The following is a 24,689-nucleotide window of genomic DNA, read 5'->3' on the forward strand; positions in this document are numbered from 1 at the left end:
GCCTGAAAAGCACCAATCAAACAGTTTACAGTCGAGTCAGAAATGGAAACCAGAATAGATTGCCTGGGTTACCTTGAATAAGTTTACTGAGCCCAGTACAGGTGACAGATCTGCTTTGCATCTTATCTTATGGAGTTTCAGCTTGTGTCTTGTGGAGTTCTGTGTAAAGTTGACCAACTTGTTTGTTTCATAGTCATCAATATTGTAGACTTGGATTATGTCAGTTCCCTCTCTTCTCTACTCCAATATACTTCAACCTCTCACTGTGTCATGTTCTAACATCCTTGTACAATTTTTGTGGCTCTTGTTTGCACTGAATCTATTTTCTTTGCATCTCCTTTTGACAACTTGTTCCACACACAAGAGCAGTGACATGTACTCCAACCTTAGTCTGATTTAAGATTTTGAACAGGAGACAATATTTCCTTTGGTCACATTGTTAGATGTTCTTTTCACTCGGCTCAGAGTCAGATTTGCTTTCGTCCTGGTGATATGTACATTGTACATGCTTTGTGAACTTCAGGTCTGAGCAAAAAGTGACTGAAATCTATTTCGTCCTTGACTATTCCAAGGCTGACAACTTCTCTGTTGGAGTCGGTGATCAAATATTCGTTGATTGTTGCTTCCAACGTGCATAACAGCGTTTGGGTGTGTGACCAAATTTCAAGTTCTGCCAGATGAGACCACCTCGCAGATTCTGGACATCCTTCTAGATGTCGACTTCATGCCAACACTTCGCATCATCTGCAAATAGACTACTCTTGCATGGGACACTCATTGATAAAGACTATGGTAGAAACCTCAGAGGTAATTGTATGCCCTCTGCACCATCCTGTCAGACTTTCTGAAATTAGAACAACATTCGTTGCAAGGAACTTAAATGCAGGAGGCCAATACGCACATCAATGCCAGCACTAGTTGTGATTGTTGGTCCCTAATCTCAACCCAGCTATAAACTGTCATGCCGGTGTTTCACAGGCACGTTGTATGTCCCCAAGTTTCATGTCCAACCGAGGGAGGGCACCACACATCAACGTGCGTACGCCGTCCCTCGAACGGTCGTTAAACTTGGCGTCCCGTCTGCCGGGACTTAAAAAAATCAAAAATCAGACGGTTTCCTTCGCGCGGGGTTGGGGTTGCTCTTGCCGGCATCATGGCAAGATTCCAAATGAGTCAAACGTCAGGCCTGGCCAGCGGGTTCGTGAAGGACTCGGGCCAATCAACGCCCAAGAAGGTGGAAATAATTGTGCCGTTAAAGAAGATGGCCGTTGGACCGTGCTCTATCGTTTTAAATGCCGAGGGTCAAGGGTCAAGCAATGAAACAGCAAAGACCATTTTCAAGCGTTTGATACGATTTTGCCAGGATTCGAACCTCGCTACCCTCACAGACTCAGAGTAGATGCTCCAAACATTACACCACTGTGGTATAGCCTGCGGGCCTGCGGGGCAGGGCATGATGGTGGGGGGAGTGGTCGGCGTGATCATCGTGTCTGCCAGAGATATAACGAGTGCGCGCCGCCTGAGGCGTTGTAGTGGGTGCCGTAGTCGCCGCGGCTCGTGAGTGCATTGTGTACGTAATAAAGGAGAGCTGCGGGCAAAGTACGCCCGCGCTCGCGCTGGTGCAACAAAGCCGGGCTCGACTGTTCCTCCGCTCGTGTCTGCCTTCTAAGCACCCCTACCACGACACTACAGTTGGCTGACGAGGATGGTTGAATACGGACTTATGCCCGTTTTCGACAAGGATGTTCGGATCGGCGTGTGCAGTTGGCTGGGTTCGGAGCGGCAGCGAGTAACTCAGCGCACCCCGCGCGGTTCGAGGTTCCGGAGGAGTACGCATCGCGAAGAGCGTATCGCAGGTTCGCTCGCCGCGCGCGCAGGCTCCGGAGCCAGGAGGCTCGCCAGCGCGGCCAGCTCAGGCATGACAGGAAGTCGGGGCACGGCGCACGGACGCGTGCCCGCCTTCGTCGGAGTCGACTTCGGTCACGTCGAGTGGACAACGGCCGCGCTCGGAGTTCGTTTTATTGAGGCACGACAAATCTGGGGAATGATTTCTGCAAGGTCGCGGCTAAAGAACGAGGACACGCAGTTCAGCTCGGACGCGGCGTTGGACGTCGCACAAGCTCTGAGGAATGTCCGGGGTCTCGATGGTCGGTGCGCAGTAGATGATCCGGAGGTCAGCGCGATGTGCCAGGCGCGCATGGCCGCGCGCACGGTCTGCGGCGCGGGTCGTGGACGAGCGTTGCAATGCGATCACTCGGACGGCGGTCTGAGCACTCGGGGACGTCTACGGTGTATGTGCCGAGAGTCATCGCCCATCATAACAGTCATTGATGGCGGTGTGCGAAGCGATCCTTCTGTCCCGGGTCGAGACCTACTGCCGGTACGGTGTTCGGTGCATGGCGTACACGGTAACGCCCCAGGTCGAGTTCTGCAGCCTGGGCACAGAGTTCCCAGCGACCCGGAACGGGAGATGCTGCTGATGTTAAACCTGCCTTCAATTGGTCCAAGGGTGACAAGATCAATGGCAGGGGAGGTTGAGATGACCGGGGCACTGATGCTGCCCATGTTGAGCCTGGTTTCAGTTGGTCCGACGGTGACAGGACCGATGCCAGTGGAGGTCAAAGTGATTGGGGCACTGATCGGGTGTCGAGTTGAGTCCACTCGTGCTGCCCTCGCATCGCACACGTACACCGGCGAAGCGATTGCACCGCGTGCGGTGGCCGACGTCTCGGTGCTCTACCGGGGTCGAAGCGCCCTACTCTCGGTGTTTGTGGTGCGAGGGGAGGGGCCCGCCCTTTTGGGTCGGGACTGGTTGACGCACCTCGGGCTGGATCTCCAGTTCGTACCTCCAGGTGTGCCGGTGCTCCCTTCGAGGCTGTCTTCGAGTTCCGAGGGCGAGGTTCTGGCGGCGGGAGCCGCATCGATGCAACGGGAGCGGCCGTTCGTTGCTGCCGGCAACGGTGGTGTGCGGTTCGGGAGCAACGAGAGCCGAGCCAGCTCTCACGCTGAGCTCTCGCGCTTCGGCTGCGCTCATGAGGCAATGCGCGCCTGTGTCGGTCAGGCGATTTCGACGGGGAGTTGCAGCGAGCCCGTCGCGTTCAAGAAACAGACACGTGATGTGGTTTATGGGTTGCTGTTCATTGCATATTTGTTTTTCATTGCTCTAGTGGTGCGGTTTAACGTTGTTGAAATAAATGCCGACAGTTCCTGTGTGGAAGTGGGTTTGGCTGAGATCAATCGATGGGATTTGCATTATGATCAATGTGATGTGGAGGCTTTGGGAGCGATGGTGGCAAATAAAGAGGTTTTATTGGCCTCCCGTTGCCCCAGGCCGCGGGTGGTTGCTTTGTCATGTGCAGGGATTTTATCGAAAGAACGCGCTGTACGGGAAAATGAGTTTGCAATTGTACCAACGATGTTCTTATTGATTTATGACGAGCCTGTGGTTGAAGTGTGGTTTGAATGGAGTTGCTACCGTCTAACTGCCGTGTGGGTCTCGGAGATCGACTCGGAGCCGGGGCTGGTGCGCTGTTCAGCGTTACCCCCACCTCTGGTTTCGGCAGGGTCAGACGTGCCTCGCGCCTGGGACGCGGCTCTCTGTTTTCGCTCAAGGCCGTTTGGACATGCGTTGGAATCTCAACTGATTGTAGTGCGTGGGTTGTTGTGGGGCATTGGTTGCATCCAGCCAACGGCGCTGTTCAGCGCCCCCACCCAAGGTCAGTCGGGTCTGGCGTTGGCGCCACGGCTTCCAGACAGCGGGCTTCCGGCCTCGGAATGTTTATCTGCTTCAGGTCTGGCTGGGGGAGATGTGCCGCCTTGTGGGCCGGAGGCGTTTGATGGTGCCGAGGGAGGTTTGCTCGGGAGGTCGCCCCGACCTCGCCGAAGGCCATGTAAGTATGAGCCGCCTGGGGGCGCTTTTGCTGCGTAGTGCTGCTGTGCTTCTCGCCTTGCTGCTTCATATCGGTAATGCGGTCAGGGATTCGTAGGTGCATTGTGCAACTCAGTCTTCGGAACCTGGCCGTTGCAGCTCCACTCGCTCGCATCGACATGTTATATGATGTGATGTGCTTTTATACTATGCTGTTTCTTTTTTGTACCTTGTCTGCTTTTATACCGTGGTATTTCGTGCTGCTTATGCTTATTATGATGATGATCATTTAATAATCATGGTTTTAGGAGGGAGGAGTGTGGTATAGCCTGCGGGCCTGCGGGGCAGGGCATGATGGTGGGGGGGAGTGGTCGGCATGATCATCGTGTCTGCCAGGGATATAAGGAGTGCGCGCCGCCTGAGGCGTTGTAGTGGGTGCCGTAGTCGCCGCGGCTCGTGAGTGCATTGAGTACGTAATAAAGGAGAGCTGCGGGCAAAGTACGCCCGCGCTCGCGCTGGTGCAACAAAGCCGGGCTCGACTGTTCCTCCGCTCGTGTCTGCCTTCTAAGCACCCCTACCACGACACTACAACCACCGGGTCTGGTTCTTCTTGTTCAGCTTAGCTGCCGGTGGAGCTATCATTTCTCGGAAGCGCGACTGTGTCGCTGATGCAGTGCCCCTCTACCAGTACACACTGGAACTGCTACTCATTTTTCCGACTTCGGAAGGATGACAGGCGAAATCAACCCCTGATGTATTAATTCAGCGGCCAACGGGGCTTGAACTCAGGACTCTAGGATCCCCAGCCACCACCCTAACCACGAAGCCAGCACCAGGTTTACCCGGGTCTAGTTTGTGTAATATTTGTGAAGTAGCACCTCCTAGGGGACCTAACCAAAGGTATCCGCACAACCGGACGGTCTTGAAATCGTGCTGCCACCATCAAGGGCACCACGGGAAGCAGAATACTGTATAATAATGAACTCGAATGGGCCAAATCTATTTGATTCAAATGCACTGCTCAAGTTCAAGTTGGCTTAAGGTAGTGTGTGTGTGTGTGTGTGTGTGTGTGTGTGTGTGTGTGTGTGTGTGTGTGTGTGTGTGTGTGTGTGTGTGTGTGTGTGTGTGTGTGTGTGTGTGTGTGTACGTGTGTGTGTCTGAATGAGGAAGCAATGACCGTGTCAGCGCCCACACAATGAGCGAGAAGCAGTTCGGCGGAATTCCTCGGTTCGGAGACTCCTCGGAGGGCAAACCTTCGCTGCCAGAGACGCAGCCACATGGCGGCGTTCCGCCAACTGCGACGGCGACGGCTCACAAACGGTCGGGCTGCAGCGGCGGCCCGAGACACGCTCCACATGATGCTGCTGCTGTGGCGGGGACAGAGCACGCGCATCTGGTACAAAAGGCTGCACATCGCTGCACGTGGATCCTTACCGCCGTTGTTGTTGTTGTTGTTGTTTTAAGAATTTACATCCTGACACAACAACGACAGCGATGCACAAAAAAAAATAAAAACCATGTCGCAGACTTTTTACATCATTCCTGGTGCGGGCTGACAAGGATGGCCTCGATTCGAGCTCGACGCACACTCGAAGCTGTCTCGCCTGGGTGGTTCGAATCCCGACCCAGCTATGAACTGTCATCCGGGTTTTTCACATCAATGTGCACGTTAAACTGGACGTCCCGTCTGTCGATATTAACGAATGGACATTAAACATCCCTCCCTCGATGCCCTTCATGAAGAGTCGGCGAGCTGTCGCCGGCACCCTGAACAAATTACAAATGCCTTCACGAAACCAACTGATGACGCTGCATCGAGAAGAAGAATAAGAATAAGAAGAATAAGAATAAGAAGAAGAATAAGAAGAATAAGAATAAGAAGAATAAGAATAAGAAGAATAAGAATAAGAAGAATAAGAATAAGAAGAATAAGAAGAATTAGAATTAGAAGAAGAAGAATAAGAAGAAGAAGAAGAATAAGAAGAAGAATTAGAATAAGAAGAATTAGAATAAGAAGAATTAGAATAAGAAGAATTAGAATAAGAAGAATTAGAATAAGAAGAATTAGAATAAGAATAAGAATAAGAATAAGAATAAGATCATGACGCTCAATCACGTACAGAGATTTTATTGGGCCAACTTTTAACTTAATAGTGAAAGCATTTTTACATGCTTCTAATCCCACCATAATAATGTAAAACATACAGTAGGGACAGGACCCCTGGGGCACTCACCTGGACGTGACTGGATAAGATAACCAGGGAACCACGAATAGGCATGGATAACCCACAAAATATAATATAATATAATGGAGAAGAAAGTAAATACCTCGGGATTTTATTTTTAATGTCATGAACAAACCTTGGTACATCACGGGTGATGAAGGTTGTAGTCAAGTTTCATCGGAATCGTGTGTTTACTTGAAGCGATAATGACTGGTGTCTATTACAGACTCACTGACTAACCTGCGGACACTGCGGACTAAAGCTCAGGTGAGTTAAAAAAAAATCCGGATCCTCCCCAAAATCGAGTCCATCAGTCCTCGTCACGCACCCAATCCGTCCTCCAAGTTTCATCCGAATCCAAAGATAATTTTTTCAGACAGCCTTCCCACAGAGAGACGGGTGAAAACAAAATCCGTCGACCTTCGCTGCCTGAGGCAAAAATTTTCCCCAATGCCATTTTTACTTGCGCTGCACAATTTTCTTACTTTCTTAATAAAAACCAATCGATTCCATTTCATCTTATCTACATATTAAGAATTTCACTCTCGGTTTGGCATTCTTTTACCAGGCAGAGAGGACGCAACGTCAACTTGATAGTTTGGGCGGTGTATAGGTGGGAGCTCTTGATATGCGTTTGGTCGTATCTCTTGAACGTCGTGTTCGGCGTTTACCCTGTCTTGGAAATAAAAACTGCTTTATTCAGTTATTTAACACTTGTTAAAAAAATTCAGTTATTTTTTAACAAGTGTTAAAATCTTGTATTTAGCCAATGATTGGTGGTTTAATTAAAATACACTCAAACATACATCGGAGACAGGAAGTGACGTCGGGATTTCCCTGTGCGCTGCCGAGTTTGTTGAGTTTTTATCATGTTGCGCAGATTGCGGATTAAAACGCCGGTGAGACGCTGAATCGGGGTTTCTCTGGTTGCTCATGACTTGGGCCTGACGGAGGAAGGTGTTTTGGTTGGTGGTTCCACTGTGAAAGTTTGGGGGATGTACTCAGGCGTCATTGTATCATAAATTAGCGTTTAGACAGCTCCGGATATTCCATGATGAACGATAATTATAATAGTTTATGTTATTTGAACACTTGTAGCCAAAGTGGTTTTTTTATTTATTTAATTCGTGATAATTTTCAGGTTACCATGGTGATGATCGGTCGTGAGTTGGTCCACGACAGTGTTGCACGCTTGCTGACTGACTGACACTGACTGACTGACTGACTGATTGATTGAATTGGATGTGCCGGCTGGGATGACCAGGGTTGTGTTCACTGACCAAGTTTCTGGTCGAGTGCTCGCCGAGCGGCTTAAGCACTCCAACGACCGGCTTGGCAAACGCGAGCAAGTTAATCAGGTGGGCGGAAGCTATGTTTTCACCCTTGTTTGTTTGTGTTTGTGTCTGTGTTTGTGGGAAGGATGTTTCAAAAAGTTGACGGATTCGGACAGAACTTGATGGAGAGGTTGGGTGTGTGATGAGGACTAATTGATTCGGTTTTTGGTGAAGGTCCGAATCCAGATACTACAAGGAAATCCAACACAGGTGGACGCCATTCAGCCCATCATGCCTGCGTGAACACCACACCAACCCAAGATCCAAGAAAGAAACTGGGGGGAAAAAAATGTTTTTAATTAATGAAAGAAAAAAAATGTATTTTTTTTGTAGTTTTTGTTTGTATTTTTTGGTAGTTTTTGTTTGTAATTTTTTGTATTATGTTTCTGGGTTGTCCGTCCGTCTGGATTTTCTTTTACGCGATAACTCAAGAATCAAATTGTAGAATTTCATCAAACTTGGTAAAAAGGTTAAGTAAGACAGGGCAATTACGTAATTAGATTTTGGGCCAGATATGATAAAGGTCAAAGGTCAAGGTCAAACTGAAATTTTACTGTTTACGCACTAACTCAGGAAATATTCGACAGAATTTCATCAAACTTGGTACAAAGGTAAAGTTAGACAGAGCAATTAACCGAGTAGATTTTGTGCCAGATATGCTAAAGGTCAAGGGTCAAATATGTCAAGACTAGTGTTTGTGCGGGAGAGCGGAGGCATACCCGTCGACTGCGCACAGACGAATTGCTCAGTTTTTTTTTGTTTTTTTAACGAGATTTTTTTTTCAAGTGATTCTTCACCATTGAGAGATATGGCCAAAAACGATATATAGCATGATATCTAAAAAAAATTGTGGATGGGTTATGACAAAACGAGGTCGATGAGTTGGATAGGTGACAAGAACATGCCGATTAGATTTTGGTTCAGTTGTGGATCCAGATGCGGCCAAGTCGTAGGATCCAAGATGTAAATTGTACAGCCTGGCGGAGGTATGCACTCCACCTTGCTCTTTTCCATGCTCTTGTGAAAAAAGGGGTACACTTCGGCAGTGATCAAGTTTCAAGTGGGCTTCTGCAGGCCCATTTGCAGGGTGAACAGGCGGTGCTCCTTGTGTCCAGGGAGGGAGGGTGGAGCCCATTGAAGCTGTGATATTTTAAATATTTGAATAAACTATGAGATAAAAAAGAAATTGTATGCATAGTCGAGGCTTGTGGAAGAGTAAGCACACTCAATGGATCAGGACGTAACGGACAAAAACAGGACACAAAACATGCCTGCATGCAGAAGGAAATTCCAAGGATGAAAAACTTGAAAATTAGGAGAGACTTGGGTGTGGTTAATGAGGATAGAAAAGATCATGATTTTGCATTGAGGACGATCTGAGATGGTGGTGAACAGCTGTCGTGAAGACTTAGAGGGAATAATGAGATTGAAGGGGATGTGGAAGTTGATTCCACGGGTGGGACAAAAGAGGAACATATGAGTGGAGGTGATCAGTGATCCTGGATTTAGGTAATTTTACCACAAGAGGGTTGATGGTGGACCATGTGAGCCCTGCAGAAACCTGGGGGTGACAAAGCATGGAACGGGCACAGGGTGCAAGACCAGGAAGGAGGTGGTAGAAGACAGACCACTGAGCTGTCTACAATAGCAAAGTGATAGACCCATCGACTCAGAGCTTCAGCACAGGAGATTCCAATGATCTTGAAAGACTGTTTCCACAGTGTCAAGCTGAGCAAGATGTGAGGCAGTGGAGCCAGCCCAGACGGGAGAGCAGTACTCCATCAAGCTGGAGATGAAGGCCTTGTAGGTGGTAGGAGGTCAGATTTGAGATTTAAAATATTTGAATAAACGATGAGATTTAAAATATTTTAAAACACTGTGAGATTTTTTCCATACAGTAAGTCCTTGCTTAACATAGTCTCTGTTAACATTGTTTTGTTATTATCTCGCTGATCTTTTGGCCAACATACTCATTTAAAGTCATTCACCATTCCATTATAAAAGCCGTTTTCCCTATAATGTAGTACCAAACGAATGGTTTAATAAAGGTACAGTATAAACCAGACAGTAAATACCATTGTATAAGCACACCGAGAGTACATACAGTTTAGGCCTTTTATACAACAAAGCTGTGCATCAATAACATCGGTAGTTGTGTCACCCTCTCCGATCTCAGTTGTTTGACAAGTAGTGATCCACCTGAATAGCTGCCACATGTTTATATGTTAAACTGATCGAAGCATTCTCAAGTGCATTGAAAACATCGGTGGGTCCTGGGTTGACGTTACTCAGGTGTGCATGAATGGTGTGTGGAGGAAGCTTTGGACTGAATGTGTCAATGATTTGAAAGTATTTAAAGATATTGACCCCCGCTATAAAGAAAGTTATCCTCGGCTTGGCCAATGAAGCAGGTTTTGATGAGGTGGAAGAAGCCGATGTTACACAACTTCTGCAATCGTATGGAGAAGAGCTAACTATGAAGATCTGAAGCAACTCGAGACGATGAGAAAAAAAAATCAAATTCAATTGTTTTGAAAATTATTTAAAACTTGTACTCTGCCCTGTCTATTCAATGATAACATTGTCTTTTGGCTGATGATAAAAAAACAGTCTTTTGTCTGTAAACCATGTCTTTTGTCTGATGATACCATTTTTCCCTGAAATCTAACCACACCCCCTCCCACCCATTTATATTAATTATTATGAGGAAATTGGATTCGCTTAGTCGTTTCAGTTAAAGTCGTACTTTTCAAGAACGTAACCACAACGTTAAGCGAGGGTTTACTGTATTTGAATAAACAATGACATTTAAAGTATTTAAATAAATTGTGAGATTTTAAGTATTTATGTAAATTATGACATTTAAAGTATTTCAGTTGTTTATGAGATTTTAAATATTCCAGTAAATTATGACATTTTAAGTATTTCAGTAAATTTTGACATTTTAAGTATTTCAGTACTGTATTTGAATTTGCCCGAGATGCCTTCCAGAGCATGCTTGGCATTGCCAGAATGTAGTTGTACGACGTGTGACATTCTCCTTCTCTTTTCTTGTAAGTTTGATTTATTGTGCATTTATTTTTGATGTGAGAATATATGAATATTTAATTGTGGAAAGTGTTCTTCTGTATATTTTATTCTACGTTTTATTCATATTCTTTAAATTGTACCATTTTTTCGATGTCATTTTATACTTTAGGCACAATCTGTTCAAAAATAAAAAATAAAATATAGAAATGGCAAAAGTACAAAATTATTGTTGCTGCAGTTTTGATTCTTTTATTCCATCATTGTTTTTTCCACATACACATAATCCGATTTGATAATGAAAAATGAATGCAATTGAACAAATTTAGTAACTTTGTATTTTTTTTTGAGACTGAGAATTTTATCGCTTTTTGGGTTAGTACATGTGGGCTTAGGTTGGTATAGCACTATAGCTAGAACCACCGCACATCATTTACTGTGCTATCACAGTACACAGACCATGATTGTGTCATGTGCAAGCATCGATTGCCCGGGTACTCTTGGTGGCCCTCCTACTTCTGGCAGTCAGATTGTTCAGAAACATCTGTCGATCAAATCTGTAACGTTTCGTAGCAGGAATATATTTTTTGTCATGGTAAATGGCATCACAACCAAAATTTGCCAAAAGACAGTACCGGTACTGACGATGTTGCAAGACAAATGGCATCCCAGGAAGGTATGAAATGGGACATGGGCTGTTTTGGTATAAATACGGGACAGCTGGTCGTAAAAAAAATAAAATCGTAAAATACGGGACAGCTGGTGACAGTCTGGCCAGCCTTCTAGTCGAGTGAGTGCGTGCACATATGTGGTGGGCCAGGTTGCTGGCCGACTGATTTCAGGTTTGTATGTGGCTTGCTGGCCAAGTGAGTTTTTGCGCAAGTATAACAAGCTGGCATGCCTTTGGGGGAGTGCTGGTTTGAATGTGGCATCTGTTTGGATATGACAATCTGACTTTCTGTGCATGTGGTAAAACTCCAATGTTAGCTTGTCTTGACAGTTTGACTGCTGTGCTGTGTATTGATAGGGAGGTGGTCGTCAGGAAGAAGCAGATGGAGATCCTGCACGGGAATCGTCGGAGGTCGGTTGGCCTATAGAAAATGGCTTGTCATTGTGACTTTGCACACATTCTCAACAATTCATGCAAGTAATGCTTTCAACAACTCCCATATGAGCCTCCCAGGCAAGAACATTCCAATAGTTGTACTATAGTTTAAATCTTGTAGTATTACTGCAGTACATTTTGTAGTTTTATGAGAGTAACTATAAAGTACTATACTCTAGTTGTACTGCAATACAATTATATGACACTAGTTCTGCATAACATTTAAACTGCAGTACTTTTATAGTATTTTGCTCGCCAAAATGATCATGATTGTCACCAAAAGTTGGTCACGACTTGACGGAACTAGATAACTAAAGGGTGAAAGCATGGTAAATGGGACATTTCAATATTAGGGTATCAAAAGTAAAATTTTTAATCCATAATTATGTCTGTTCAATAGATATAAATTTCATATTAAATCTAGATCTGCACCAATATGAATAGATGTTATGTTGAAAAATTTGAGGCTCTATGTTGAACGGTTACTATTTTACAGGCATGTGAATATTGCCATGTTTCTGCATTTACAGTGTAATCAGTGGCCAAATTTGACATGGCATTTTTATTTGTATAATATAAAACATCAGATGGCAGCACAGGTAGTAATTAATGCTACCAGAAGGAGGCTATGGCCTTGACCTTTCATCCACATGGAATTTTCTGAGAAATGCAGCATGGTTTTGACAATATAACCACTGCAGATGACATACCTTCGTAATCAGCTTGTGAAAGAAATCCATAGATGCCGCAATAGCCCACACAGGTAAGCTTAATTGTATTTTAAAAACATGTAATTACTTTTCAAATATTAAGTAGAAGTCACACGACTTATAACAAGTGCTAAAACTTGTATTTGTTGCTGTGTATTTAATACATCAGCTGTGAACTGGCAAGTAGTCCATTTCTGTCACGTACCTCAACACCCTACTTACCCCCATAATTTTGTGAAAATTTTCAAAAATATAATATTTACAATCATTTTCTTTATGTCAGTTGGTACAGGACATGTTATAAAATGTTATTAGAAAGTAAGGGTGTCTCTAGAATATAGATTTATATTTCAAAAGAATTAACTTATTATTTTCTGTCACGTACCTCAACATTTTCGACATATTTGTTATTTGTGCAATATTGGTTGCTCTATACTGAAGATTCTACACAATGAATGAGCCTTGTGCATTAAATCTCTCCATCTATGGTTACAGCTAGTATGATATATCCCCAAGAGGCTTATTTATCAGACTTATTTGACTAATTTTGGTATGCCAATATATGCGATCATGCAATATATCCCAAGTAAATTGTGAAGAAATTGTGCTGTGGAGCACTTTTTGAGGATTGCTACTGTCTTGCATAAAGTATTGTATGGCTATGTTCTAATTTTATTTGCATAACTACCAAGTAATAAAGCACTTAAAATGAATAAAACATATACATATATATATATATATATATATATATATATATATATATATATATATATATATATATATATATATATATATATATATATATATATATATATATATATAACATTTAATTATTTTAAAATAAATTGTCAAAATAGGGAAAATAGCAAAAATGCCTAAAATTAGTCCACCAGCAAAAACTGCAGAAAATGCATAAAATTGTCCCATAAAGTGTTTTGGACAGTTGCTAATGTGTTAGATAAGTATTTATATGTGTAATATTCTGTTTTTACCTGCTGCAGTCAGTCAAACCAACATTACATTGTTTATGAACAACACCAATGTCTGTGTTTATTTATGCTCCATTATTACTTTAATAAACATTGGTAATTGCTAGTATGACAAGGAAAGACATACATTTACTCTAAATGAAAGTAAAAACTCACTGCTCACACATTTTGTGAAATTTCTGTGCCAAAGGGTGCCTCGGCTTCACCCCATTTAACTGTTCAGACCCCTTTAACTATATTTATTTTCTTTTTTTATTTTCTTATTCAGCACACTCTCATGTACATTTTGGTATATGATACATGGAAATATATTGATTTTGAAATTTTCATGTCTGTGGCCACTTTGTGTCCCATTTTACCATGCTTTCACCCTAAATAATTCTACACTGATAAATTGGAAAAAAATTCGTTGGACTTCCTTTCGACTATAGTTGGTATACTCGATGTAAAATGGCAGCACTTCACTTCACTGCAATACAACTACAGATCACTACAATACAACTACTGTAGTTGTTCTTCAGTTAACTAAAGTATCGCTGTCGTCTTGCTTCACCTCACTGCAATAATGTTTTACCACCTAAAACCTTCTTAGACCCATCTCCAATACAACCACCAATACGGCTCTTTCGAAATGACGTATGAATGCTAAATGAGGCATTTTACACATGTTGTCTGTGTCTTTACACTGATTCGATTCTGCTCAACAAGCACTTTCTGCCATTGCTAGCATGAGATGTGTGATTCAAATCATCTTTTAAACACAATTTCCAACATTTATACGAAAGAGTGGCAATTTCAAAATGGTTAACCAGAATGGTTCTGTTCCCGAATGTTAATCAGATTCACGAGAATAAAGGAACATGAGAAATATCCAAAGATGAGAGATAGCAAGCTCGTACCATTTCTTCTTGATACAATTGGATAGCGACGGCGACAGATATGACACACGCACACACATGACCGATGCTTCTCCTTTTACCAATACATGCAAAAATGTGGTATAATTTATCTTGTCCAAAAACATATATTTATTTTAATAAAGGCACTCATAGCCCACAAACTCCCACCCCCCCTTCTCCCAAACATGATTAATAGTAAATATCATCTCGGTAAACTTACCCTCTGCATCGAGAAGCCCTAGATATGGCCTTCCCATCGGTGTTAAGAAGCACGAAGGTTTAGGTGGAACTCGCCCGTCGAAGAACCTTTGGCCTTCCACGGGCCCACATCGCGGGATTTTTGCATTACTTGCTTCAACATATCAACTTTTTGGATGAGTTGATCAAGAAGTTCTCCAACTCGTTCTAGTGCAAAGGCATGCCCCTTTCTCTCAAGTTCTTTTCCCAAGTATTTTTGGCTTCTTTAAAAGTTATTTGAGTTGTTTCATGCTACAATTTCTTATGTTGCTGGGGGTTTCTGCACATGCACATCTTTTTCAACAAAAAATACTGAATTGACGAGAAATCTGGGGAGGATTACGTCATTTTGAAAGTGCCATATTTTCAACTCGTTCTATCCAGCGGTTTAGGAGTGCATACACAAACAAACCCACATCATAGATGTAGTATTATTCTGTAGTTGATGTATTCTTACCACAGTCAAATGTCTATTGTAGTAACTACAAAAATTGTATACCACATTAGAACTATAGTTAATTGAGCATTACCACAATTGACTGTAATTAATGTAGAGTTACTGTGTAGCTCTTGCTGCCGCTGGGTGTGACTCTTGATGTTGTGATTCCGTGTTCACATGCCATATGTATGCCGAATTAATTTTATTTGTTTATTTATTTATTTATTTCAACCCCTCACTCCCATGTCTGCAGAGATAAATATTGCAGCAGCTTGCCTTTCAGAAGTGTGGTTTACTGTTCTGCACACAGGGTAGAGTCGCCTGCAGAATTGGACGGAGGATTATAAAAGGAAGTAGAGAGGTCATTGATGTAGATCAAGAATAAGGTCGGTCCTAAAAGGCCACCTTGCAGGCCACTATCCTCAAGAGGGAGATCTCGAGATGTAGAAAGCACCCCATTATAAAGAATATCTGATAACCATTCAAGTGTTGGCCTCTGAATACCATTAGTAGACATCTTGGAAAATAGGGTTGGATGCCAGACAGGATCAATAGCTCAAGAGATATGACCCTGATCTCTTGTTTGAGATTTATTGCATCTTTCCATTGTTGGGTTAAAATGAGCAAAATATAATGGAAGAATAGACAGGGCAGAAATCAAACGAGACATCAGAGATAATGCCTGAGGTATACATTTTTATTTTGCAGCAATGATAGATACCTTCACTTGCTTGTGATGAGGAGAATGCTGACTGGTCTGTAGTTGAATGAATCAGACTTGGAATTCTTTTTGTAACTTTTCAAGCTGAAAGCAGGAGCCCATCTAAGAAAGGCTTGGAGAAGAATGAGGAAAGAGTATAGTATAGGGCCAAAGCACAATTCTTGAGGATTACAGTGCCAATGCTATCGGATCAAGTTGTTGAGGACTCGTCAACATTGAGAAGAAGAAGCTCAATCTTAGTGGGACAGAAGTCCATGTGCTGCAGATAGCAATGTGTTGGGAAGGAAAGTGTGAATAAGGGAAGGAAGAGATTTGGGACAATGGCTTTTTCATTGAAGATCCTTTTTTCCCTGAGCAGTGTCCAACTTGATGTCATCACTTCTGATTGAAGGTATACTTAGCAGAATGGATATACACTTGACCAGCCACCACGAGGCTTTGGGTTATTGTGAGAGTCTTGAGAGGTATGACCACAGGTGAGCTTGATGTTGGGATTTTGCTCGTTGAAGGACTGAAGCACATTGGTTCCAGGCTACGCAGAGTGAGTTTCGGTTCCCATCAGGTGGAGAAAATGAGCTGCTTTTTTGCAATTGCCTCACCACCTGTCTCGATCTACCATAATCAGGATGTCGAATAGGACAACTGGTGACATGAAGGAGTTCAAACGTAGTCTGTTGATTAAGGAATCCGAGGAACTGTTTGTCTGGATCCAATAAGATAATGGACCAGTCTGTGATTGAGATAGCGGATGTCATGCCAGCCTAATTTGCTTTGCACGTTGACACCTAGGTAGCACTGAAGACCACCAAGGAGACACTTTCACAAGAATGCGATTAAAATAGCACAGGCGCAGCAGAATATGTTTGAGAGGAGGTTTGATATGATGAAGTCTATCAATGGGTGACTGCTTTTTGGGGAGGTGTGAGTAGGAAAAGAGATCGACTGGGAAAGGGCAACTGTTTGACAGAAGACCTTGGCTGCATAATAGTTGATTGTAATTTAATGGCTGGTGTGATGACAACTGTCTCCTTGAATTAGAATTGATAACTGTGGTGGGAGATGTCAGATAAATCTGTGTCTGATGAAACAGTGTTGTAAATGGAGTCATAAAAGCTAAGAGGACTGCAAACCACACAGAAACCAGAGTTTGTTACAGAGAATCACAAAGTCAGAAATCTGCCATGTAGCCAAGGAGGAGCAGTGGCTGTGGGGAGTGAAGTTTTGAATAAATACTGCAACACCACCACCAGGATGTGAACTGTGTTTGTCAAAGTGGAGGAGGAAATAGCTTGGAAAGGAGATAGTGGAGTCTGTGTGAAAGGTTTCTGTCAGACAGATAATGTCAGAAGATGCAGAGGCAAACTGGACAAGGAAATCTGTTTGAATCCCTCAGATGGGAGAAGGCATGAGGGAGTCTGACTGATGGAGGTTTTGGGGAGATGGTTTGTGGGTTGAGTGGGATGGGTATGAGAACAGGAGGAAGGAACAAGTGAAAGGAAGGAGGGTTGTGTGAGATGGGTGGTGGGAGGAGTATGAGAACGGGGGAAGGAACGTTGGAGGGTAGGATGAGAAGCGGAGGAGTTGTGGAGTGCTCCGAGGTGGGGGTGGTGGGGGGGGGACCAAAGATGGCAAAAGCAGGTGTGCAAGATGTTTTGGCTGGATTAAACCATTTATTACAATCTGGTTCATAGTTTTGCAGCACAAGATCACAAGCGTCGCTGCTAGTTTAAGAAAAGGGCTTCTTAAATGCCAGTAATAAAATAACGTTGGGGTACAGAGAATGGAGCGGAGATGGGAATGTGAAAAGCAGATATTGAGCAACACAGATAAACACAGAAATGGAAGAGGGAACTGATTACTTTGGGACCAGGGAAAGTGAGATAAAAAATAAATTTTTGTTTTTAAAATATGAGGGATGCAGTTGTATAAAATTTATTTTATTTGTTCTTTTTAATCTATCTTTTATGTCTTATTTCTTTTAGACTTTACTCATTCTTTTATTTGATTAATGTGGAAATGATTTATTTTCGTTTGGCAGTATAAATTTGCAATTCCAGACAAATCTATCTTGTGAGTATGTGTGCGTGCATGGCAGGGTTTCATCTGCCCCATGTGCATGCTCGCACACAAATCGGCCGAGGAGCTGTTCCAGCACTACGAGGTTGAGCATGGCCAAGGAGAGAAACCTGCTGGCGACGACCAGTTGAGTCAGTGGGTAACCGTTATACTCCTGCGCATTTGCACTGCGGTGCTATCAGTTGATGATAAAAATCCGCCAGCGATCGCATGCATTGCCATCATCGAGTTTGTGCCCGAAATACATTTTAGTATAACGTCAAGGTGGCACACAACCACAAACATGATGAGTGTACAATATAATAATCGCTTGCTGCACTACCAGAAATAATATTCTTAAGATGAGAAAAGTTTTCTTTAAAGAAGAGAGCCATGAGAACATTTTTCTATCCGCAAGGGAAAAAAAAAATTATCGTATTTTTCTTGTTTCAAGAAAACTTCTTATTTTAAGAAAATACTTTCTTGATAAGAAAATTATTTTTTGGCAGTGTGAGAAGTAAACTCGGCTCTCTAACATGTTGCAAGTTAGAAAAACAACAAGGTTCTCTCAGGTTAGCTTCCCTTTTACAACTCCATTCGACTCCCGTTGAGCAAAGACCATCAGCTTCAAACTTCTTGTTGAAAACTACCATTCGAAGCTGAAGGTGTACTGATGCAGAACGATTAATGGAGTGCACTTAATTCGTTTTCATTTGGCCCTGGATGTGGACTGGCCTGGTTTCCTACTCAGAAGGTCATGTTACTGCCACAATTTAAACACCAGAATCAAATGAAATTTTTTAGCATTCTTCTGAATGGTTTACAACTATGGTACATAGAATTTATGCTGACTTAATACAATTTGACGTCCAAGTAGCATGTGGAGGTTGTTTTATGACTTCTTTTATCTGTGCGTGTGCATGTACGTGACGACTCTTTGCTTGGCACACACCTGCTTTCAAGTGAGGTGGTTGTTGTGGCACCTGAACATCATGTCAAGGACCTGCACACCCCTCTCAAGGTAGGTATTCTTTTCTGGTGCTCATTGTCCCGACATGATGGTGCAGAGGTAGTGCACTTCCTTTTGAGTTCAGTCTGATTCTCAACACAGTTGTAAGCTGTTGGAACTCTGATTTGCTCAAATTAAACCTAGCTTTGTGCAAAATGCTTACCGAGGCATTGTTTGCTTTGGTGACCCAATTGGTGCTTCCTCGGCAAGGCATCACGTCAAAGTGCGTCTATTTTAAGCTGGGTGTCCCGTCGGATAGTATTAGTTCACGTTGAAGATCCCACGGTATCTTTCGATAATGAGTAGGCGAGTTATCGCTGACACCCTGACCAAATTCTACAAGTTATTGCTCTAACCTACAGGAGGCACTGCATTAACGGCACAGCTGCACTCCCTTGCAATGATTCTACCAGCAGTCATGTCCTGCCTTTGAAAGATAGACAGAGAGAAAGAGGAAGAAGACAATTGTAAAAGCAGTGATGGCGATGGTTGACATCACGTACTGTTTTCTTACCTTGATTCACTCTTCTGACTCTTTGAATGTTTTGTATCAATGATTGAACATCCTGTTTATGTAGCTTGTGTTGCCACAGAATATATTCAAAGATGTATCTTGGCTTATGGCTTACACAGCCTGATGATATACAATCTCTGTGATCGAGATGGTCATGTTGTACAAACCTACCGTTGTTTATTATTCAGGATGGAGAAGTAACAAAGAATGATGTCGAGCTTCCAGGTATGTCGCTAACCTGTATTTGGCACTTTGATAAAGCTGATGCACTAAAGCCATCGGGTTGTTTAAATTGTTACTTTTCCGAAGATTGATGTCAAATGTATCGCGTTGCATGCAGGTGACGTGACGAGGGATGAAGTGGAAGCAGCAGCGGCAGACCAAAAGCTGAGGGCACATATGGAAGATGCTCAAACAGCTCGCCGTGAACTGCAGCGCATGAAGGATCTGCTTGAGCAAAAGGCCGCGTCACTATCCATCGACGTTGCCGGTGTGTAGCTCAAAGTTACCCGTGGGTATACTTGTATGCCTGGTGTTGGCTTAATGGTTAAGGTAGTGGGCTTGGGATCCTAGGGTCCTGAGTTCAAATCCCGCTCAGCTGTTGAATTAACACCAGGTGGGGTTGACTCTGCCTGTCATCCTTCCGAGGTCGGCAAAATGAGTGCCAGCATGCTGGTATAGTGTCGGAGTGGCGACCCGTCCAGGATTGTTCCCAATAGCCAAGGAGACTGCTTCGGCAGCACCAACGCTCTGCACAGAGTATGGTCCTAATGGATGGATGGATGGGTATACTTATGTGTCATAGTGGTAGGTTTTTAATTTTTTTAACTATGGCAGAAGACATGACCAGTGGAGTATATTCAAGGATTAGCCATTGAGATTGGTCAACACTCATGGTGATTTGTTTCATGGAAATTTTATAGCCAGGAGTAGATTTTCGGAATTTCTTGGTAAAACTACAGCAGTCCTGCTTAATATGTATCGGTGTTGGGAGGATAGCTTTGAGATAGCGTACTTGCATGCCAGTGAACTGTCTCATCTGGCTTTGATTCTTGACCCAACTATAAACTGTTATGGACTTATTCTTCTTCTTTAATGGTCACAATTATTTCCCACATTATTGTGCGGTTGGCCGATGAGGTTTTTTTAGCCCCAAGTCTTTCATGAACCGGCTGTATAGGCCAGACACTTGATGAAGGAATTTTGGAATTTGTTCATTGTGCCGGCGATGGCTCGCCTACTCTTCACGAAGGACACTGTGGCATCTTTAGCATCCCCCAACTAACACTGGCAGACAGGACGCCAGTTTAACATCCATCCAAGGGATGACGCGCACACATTGATGAATCGCACTGCCTGTGACACACCCAGATGACAGGTAATAGCTGAGTTGAGATTAAAACCCAGGCTGGACAACTTAGAGGTGAAAGTGCATACCTCTAGGGCTCTAGGCCACCCTGCCAGCCAATAAACTGTCATGGACAATGAAGCATTTATTAGGTTTTTTTCATGAGGGATTGCTTCCTGATGAGAAAGCAACTAAAAACGAGCTAAGACAACTTTGCTGTCTGCCCTTGTTTGATTCGCTCGAAAAGTGCTTTTATTGCAATAAGAATGCTGTTAAATTTTCCATCTGGGTTTCTTTTTGGAAGCCTGGAACATACCAACCAATTCTGTTATAAATTGCATTGCAGCTTGTAACGAGAACCGCACTTGGTAGAGAGCATACCTCCACCAGGCTGAACAGTTTACGTTTTGTACCACACTGATAGGCTCGTATTAACTAGACCGAAGCCCAAATCTAATCAGCATGCTCTTGTCATCTACTCAACTCATCCACCAAGTTTTGTCAGAATCCGTCCACAACGTTTTACGGTACCATGCTCATATATTGCTTTTGGCCCCATCTCTCGATAGTGAAGAATCGCTGAAAATTCTCGTGTCCGGATCCAGATCTTCACCAAAATCTAATCAATTCGTCCTTATGACACACCCAACCTGTCCACCAAATTTTGTCCGCATTTCTTAACTTTTTGAGATATCCTGCTCACAGACTGGTGAAAACATAGCCTCCATCCACCTTCGGTTGCAGAGACAATAACCTGCTGATTTTTCTTCCGATAATCTCTGAATGAATATTTTTACAACTTTCAGGGCTTGCTTATGCCTCCTGGCTTAGCTGGAAGTATTAACCATACTTTTCATGAGCCATCAGTTGCACATTTGTGGAATCTGTTGTGCAGGGCTGAAGGCTAATCTAGATGAAGAACAAGAACGGCGCAAGGCAGCAGAGCAGCGGTTGCAAGAGGTGGCAGTTGAACTACAGATGGAACAATCGCACAGCACTGACCTGCACGCACAGCTGGTGTGCTTCTTGCCTAAACCTTGGGTCATTTCCTACTTCTTTAGATAGCAAAATCGAGGCTGGGGCCCTGACATTTTGATGCTTTGTGGTCTTGCAGCTCCAGAGGCCTGGTGCTGATGATGTTGAAGTGTTGAAGACCGAGCTGGTACAGGTGCAGACTCTAATGGACAAGCTGAGCTTAGAACGAGAGCACCAATCGGACATCCTACAGATTGAGCGCAGCAACACAGAGGAAAAACTTTGCCTTGCACAGGTTTCTCACTTTATGTATGCTCTTCTTTTGTGTTGCTGTTGCTTTTGCTGGGCTTTTGAGGCACTTTTACAAATGGTCATTCTCTGCACGTGTTAGGAATTGATGTGTTAATGCAGTTTGAGGTTTTGTGGAGTAGTTTCCAAGGCTTACTCTACTCTTCTCTCTTCTTACGTACGCCCGTTCCCTTATTTCTTGTTTTTTAATCGTGCACTGCTTTAATGATCTGCAATTGCTGCTGTGCTTATCTGATCATTATCTATTTTGTGCTGTGTCCATTATTACTGCCTGCCTGCCCTGCTCTCTCGTGTGCCTGTCTGCTCATTGTCTACTGGGAGCAAAAGTGGAGGTAATGTTTTCATCCCACCCGTTTGCTTCGCATTTCCCAAACCTTTTCCAGACTGTTCTGCAATTCTCCCTCTGTTTATGACGCACTCGAGCACTTGTGTCGAAGGCCATTGTTAAAAGATGGAAAAAAATGTCGCAAATGTTCATATTGTACCCTCCCCTTGGCAACAGGAAACTATCTCAAAGCTACAGAATGAGCTGGCCTTGGTTGGTGATGGGAAAATAAGTGAAAACAAGGCGAATGAAAGCATCTTGGAAGGCCTACGTAGTGCGAACCAGGTGAGGTGATGTGACTGCAGGCACGAGGTGCAGGATGCATAAGAAATGAAAAGGAAGTTGGGTGATATCAGAATGAATGATCGAATTGTGGTGAGGGCAATGGTAAGGGGAGTGTCTAATTTCAGTAGATACATTGTAGATGGGGACACATTTTCTTAATTTACATTCTATCCCTAAATGTTGAAGGGCAAGGTTATATGGCAGTCCAACAAGAATATGGCCATCATTGGATCGTGGTCGCTGGGGAAGGCTTAAGGCGCTGTCACAGCTTGACGATTTAGCCAGCAATGGCAACGTATAAAAATGTATGTAAAACGTTGGCGTACGCTGAAATTTTGATGTTTTTTTTTAAGTTTTGGTCGTATTCATAATGTGTTGGTCGTATGCATAACATATCAGTAACGGGCACAGAACGTTTCGTTGTCTTATAGATAACTTGTACCAACGAATGCTTAGCCTGTTGTCGGCGTTCACAACCTATGCCCAACGATAGTTTAACTTGGGCATAGCGCGCTGCAAGTATCGCCAACGAACTCGTGGCATAGCCTGTTAAAAACCTGCCGCACGCCGATTTAAATCATAACCGCCTGAAAATTGAAAGTGTCAACCACACAGTCACACCTTGACGATTTAGCCAGCGTATGCCGACCTATGAAAAATTTGCCGAACCAAGCCGGCACACGTCGAATACGTAATGGGTAAGTTGTGTATACCTTAAGAGCACGCTGAAAAACGATGAAGTATGCTGTCATATTTCGTGGTACGTCTTGTACGTCGTGAAATTTCAAGCATGCTGAAAATTTTACGACGTACTCGCCGTATGGCTCACACGTTCCACTACGCCGGGAATGAGTTGTAGGCACGATATGTGATCGTTGACACACGTCAACACAAGTTCCTTGTAAGTTCCTCATAAGTCGAAACACGTCGAGGTAATGTTTAGCATACCCAAAACTTATTTTCTCCATCAAGGCACATTTTCTTTTTTTCTCCTTGGCTCCGTGAAGGCACGTGATGAAATATCTGAAGTTGTTGTTGTTTTTTTTTTTAGTCTATCACGAATTTTAAAATATATTCGGACATTTGCTTTTAAGTTTCGACGTCGACGTGACAATATCCTCAAACAGAAAATATTCACAGAGGAGGAACTAAGAATAAGACATGATATGAGCAAACTGAAGAGGCAATCGGACGTGACGTAACGGCACGTGACGAAATATCGGAAGTTATTGTTGTTTTTTTTGTTTTTTTAAACGCTGCCAATATGCCATTATACGGTAGCTGTAAATTAGAAACACGTTCAGTAAGTTCTGTGGTCGTCCGGAAGACGTCAATCAAATACGTCTACATACGTCAATATGCATTGGAGGTACGTTACACATAGCTTCAAAGCACGTTACTCATAGGTTAGAAATAAGTTTTGGGTACACTAAGCATTACCTCGTCGTGTTTCGACTTATGAGTAACTTACAAGTAACGTGCCTCGACGTGTGTCAACGATCGTATAACGTGCCTACAACACGTTACTCATCTATCTATAATTCCAGCAATGTGTGTGTGTGTGTGTGTGTGTGTGTGTGTGTGTGTGTGTGTGTGTGTGGGTGTGCGGGTGTGTGTGTGTGTGTGTGTGTGTGTGTGTGTGTGTGTGTGTGTGTGTGTGTGTGTGTGTGTGTGAGAGACCGCTGTTTCTCGACAACCACTGGTCCGATCTAATTGAAACTTGCCAGGTATATTGCTGGGGACCTGAGGATGTGCCTTTTCAAGGTTTGATATTAATCGGACAAGTGCTTCCCAAGTTATGGCCATTTAATTACCAAACCAATGGGAAGACACATTATTGCATGGGCGTGGCCGATGGGGGAAGGGAAGCTCAGCCACGTTCCCCATTACGGGTTACAACGTACGGGCTTCCGGAGAGTGATGACTTCGTGTATTCTAATAATTTCTCGATTTCTTATGCGCATTTATAGATAAACACAATGGCCCAAGTTATGATCGTTTTCATATGAGACGGTGTATAAATTTCGGGAACATCAGAGTGCTGGTATGCTCTGAACCAGGAAGTAAATTTTTTTCTCTCTCTTCTCTTCTCTTTTTGTTTTTCCTTGCCACGACATTGCGAAAAGGTAAAATACGTTGGTGCTAATTGAATAATTGGGTATTAAAAATAAATTGCGAATAATGGTAACTGCAAATAATATTGAACTTCCGGGTCACGCACGTACGGGCACGCGAGAGTGAAGAAACGGCCTGTGTGGTTTAATTATTTATTATTCTTATTATTTTTTTTTTTTTTTTACAGGCATGTACTAGTA

General features: G+C 43.4%; 2 protein-coding genes across 12 annotated transcripts in view; one reads left to right on the plus strand and one right to left on the minus strand.

The window, feature by feature from the left end:
• The window catches only part of HEMK1 (HemK methyltransferase 1, mitochondrial release factors N(5)-glutamine), a 68,898-nt gene extending 62,360 nt beyond the window's left edge, over window positions 1-6,538 (minus strand). The window contains exons 1-2 of one of the 9 annotated variants that reach the window (XM_085894331.1): window positions 6,230-6,533; window positions 5,046-5,235 (exon numbers count right to left, since the gene is read on the minus strand). In XM_085894331.1, the coding sequence (XP_085750457.1) occupies window positions 5,046-5,225 (180 nt within the window). In that variant the 5' untranslated portion in view covers window positions 5,226-5,235; window positions 6,230-6,533. Of the gene's footprint in view, window positions 1-5,045; window positions 5,354-5,403; window positions 5,657-6,229 lie in introns of those variants that run through there. The other 8 variants (XM_085894330.1, XM_085894333.1, XM_085894336.1 and 5 more) reach the window with 8 other exon arrangements.
• Window positions 6,539-6,889: 351 nt separating this feature from the next.
• EEA1 (early endosome antigen 1) overlaps window positions 6,890-24,689 on the plus strand; it is a 68,786-nt gene continuing 50,986 nt past the window's right edge. Inside the window, exons 1-9 of one of the 3 annotated variants that reach the window (XM_085894314.1) lie at window positions 6,890-6,992; window positions 11,482-11,535; window positions 17,650-17,765; window positions 18,573-18,630; window positions 19,321-19,357; window positions 19,473-19,622; window positions 21,376-21,497; window positions 21,595-21,750; window positions 22,267-22,374. In XM_085894314.1, the coding sequence (XP_085750440.1) occupies window positions 6,963-6,992; window positions 11,482-11,535; window positions 17,650-17,765; window positions 18,573-18,630; window positions 19,321-19,357; window positions 19,473-19,622; window positions 21,376-21,497; window positions 21,595-21,750; window positions 22,267-22,374 (831 nt within the window). In that variant the 5' untranslated portion in view covers window positions 6,890-6,962. Of the gene's footprint in view, window positions 6,993-7,334; window positions 7,452-11,481; window positions 11,536-17,649; window positions 17,766-18,572; window positions 18,631-19,320; window positions 19,358-19,472; window positions 19,623-21,375; window positions 21,498-21,594; window positions 21,751-22,266; window positions 22,375-24,689 lie in introns of those variants that run through there. The other 2 variants (XM_085894315.1, XM_085894313.1) reach the window with 2 other exon arrangements.

The sequence above is a fragment of the Eptatretus burgeri genome, chromosome 9, assembly GCF_056783735.1.
Source record: "Eptatretus burgeri isolate ZD-2024b chromosome 9, Ebu_testis_v1, whole genome shotgun sequence".
Classification (NCBI taxonomy): domain Eukaryota; kingdom Metazoa; phylum Chordata; class Myxini; order Myxiniformes; family Myxinidae; genus Eptatretus; species Eptatretus burgeri.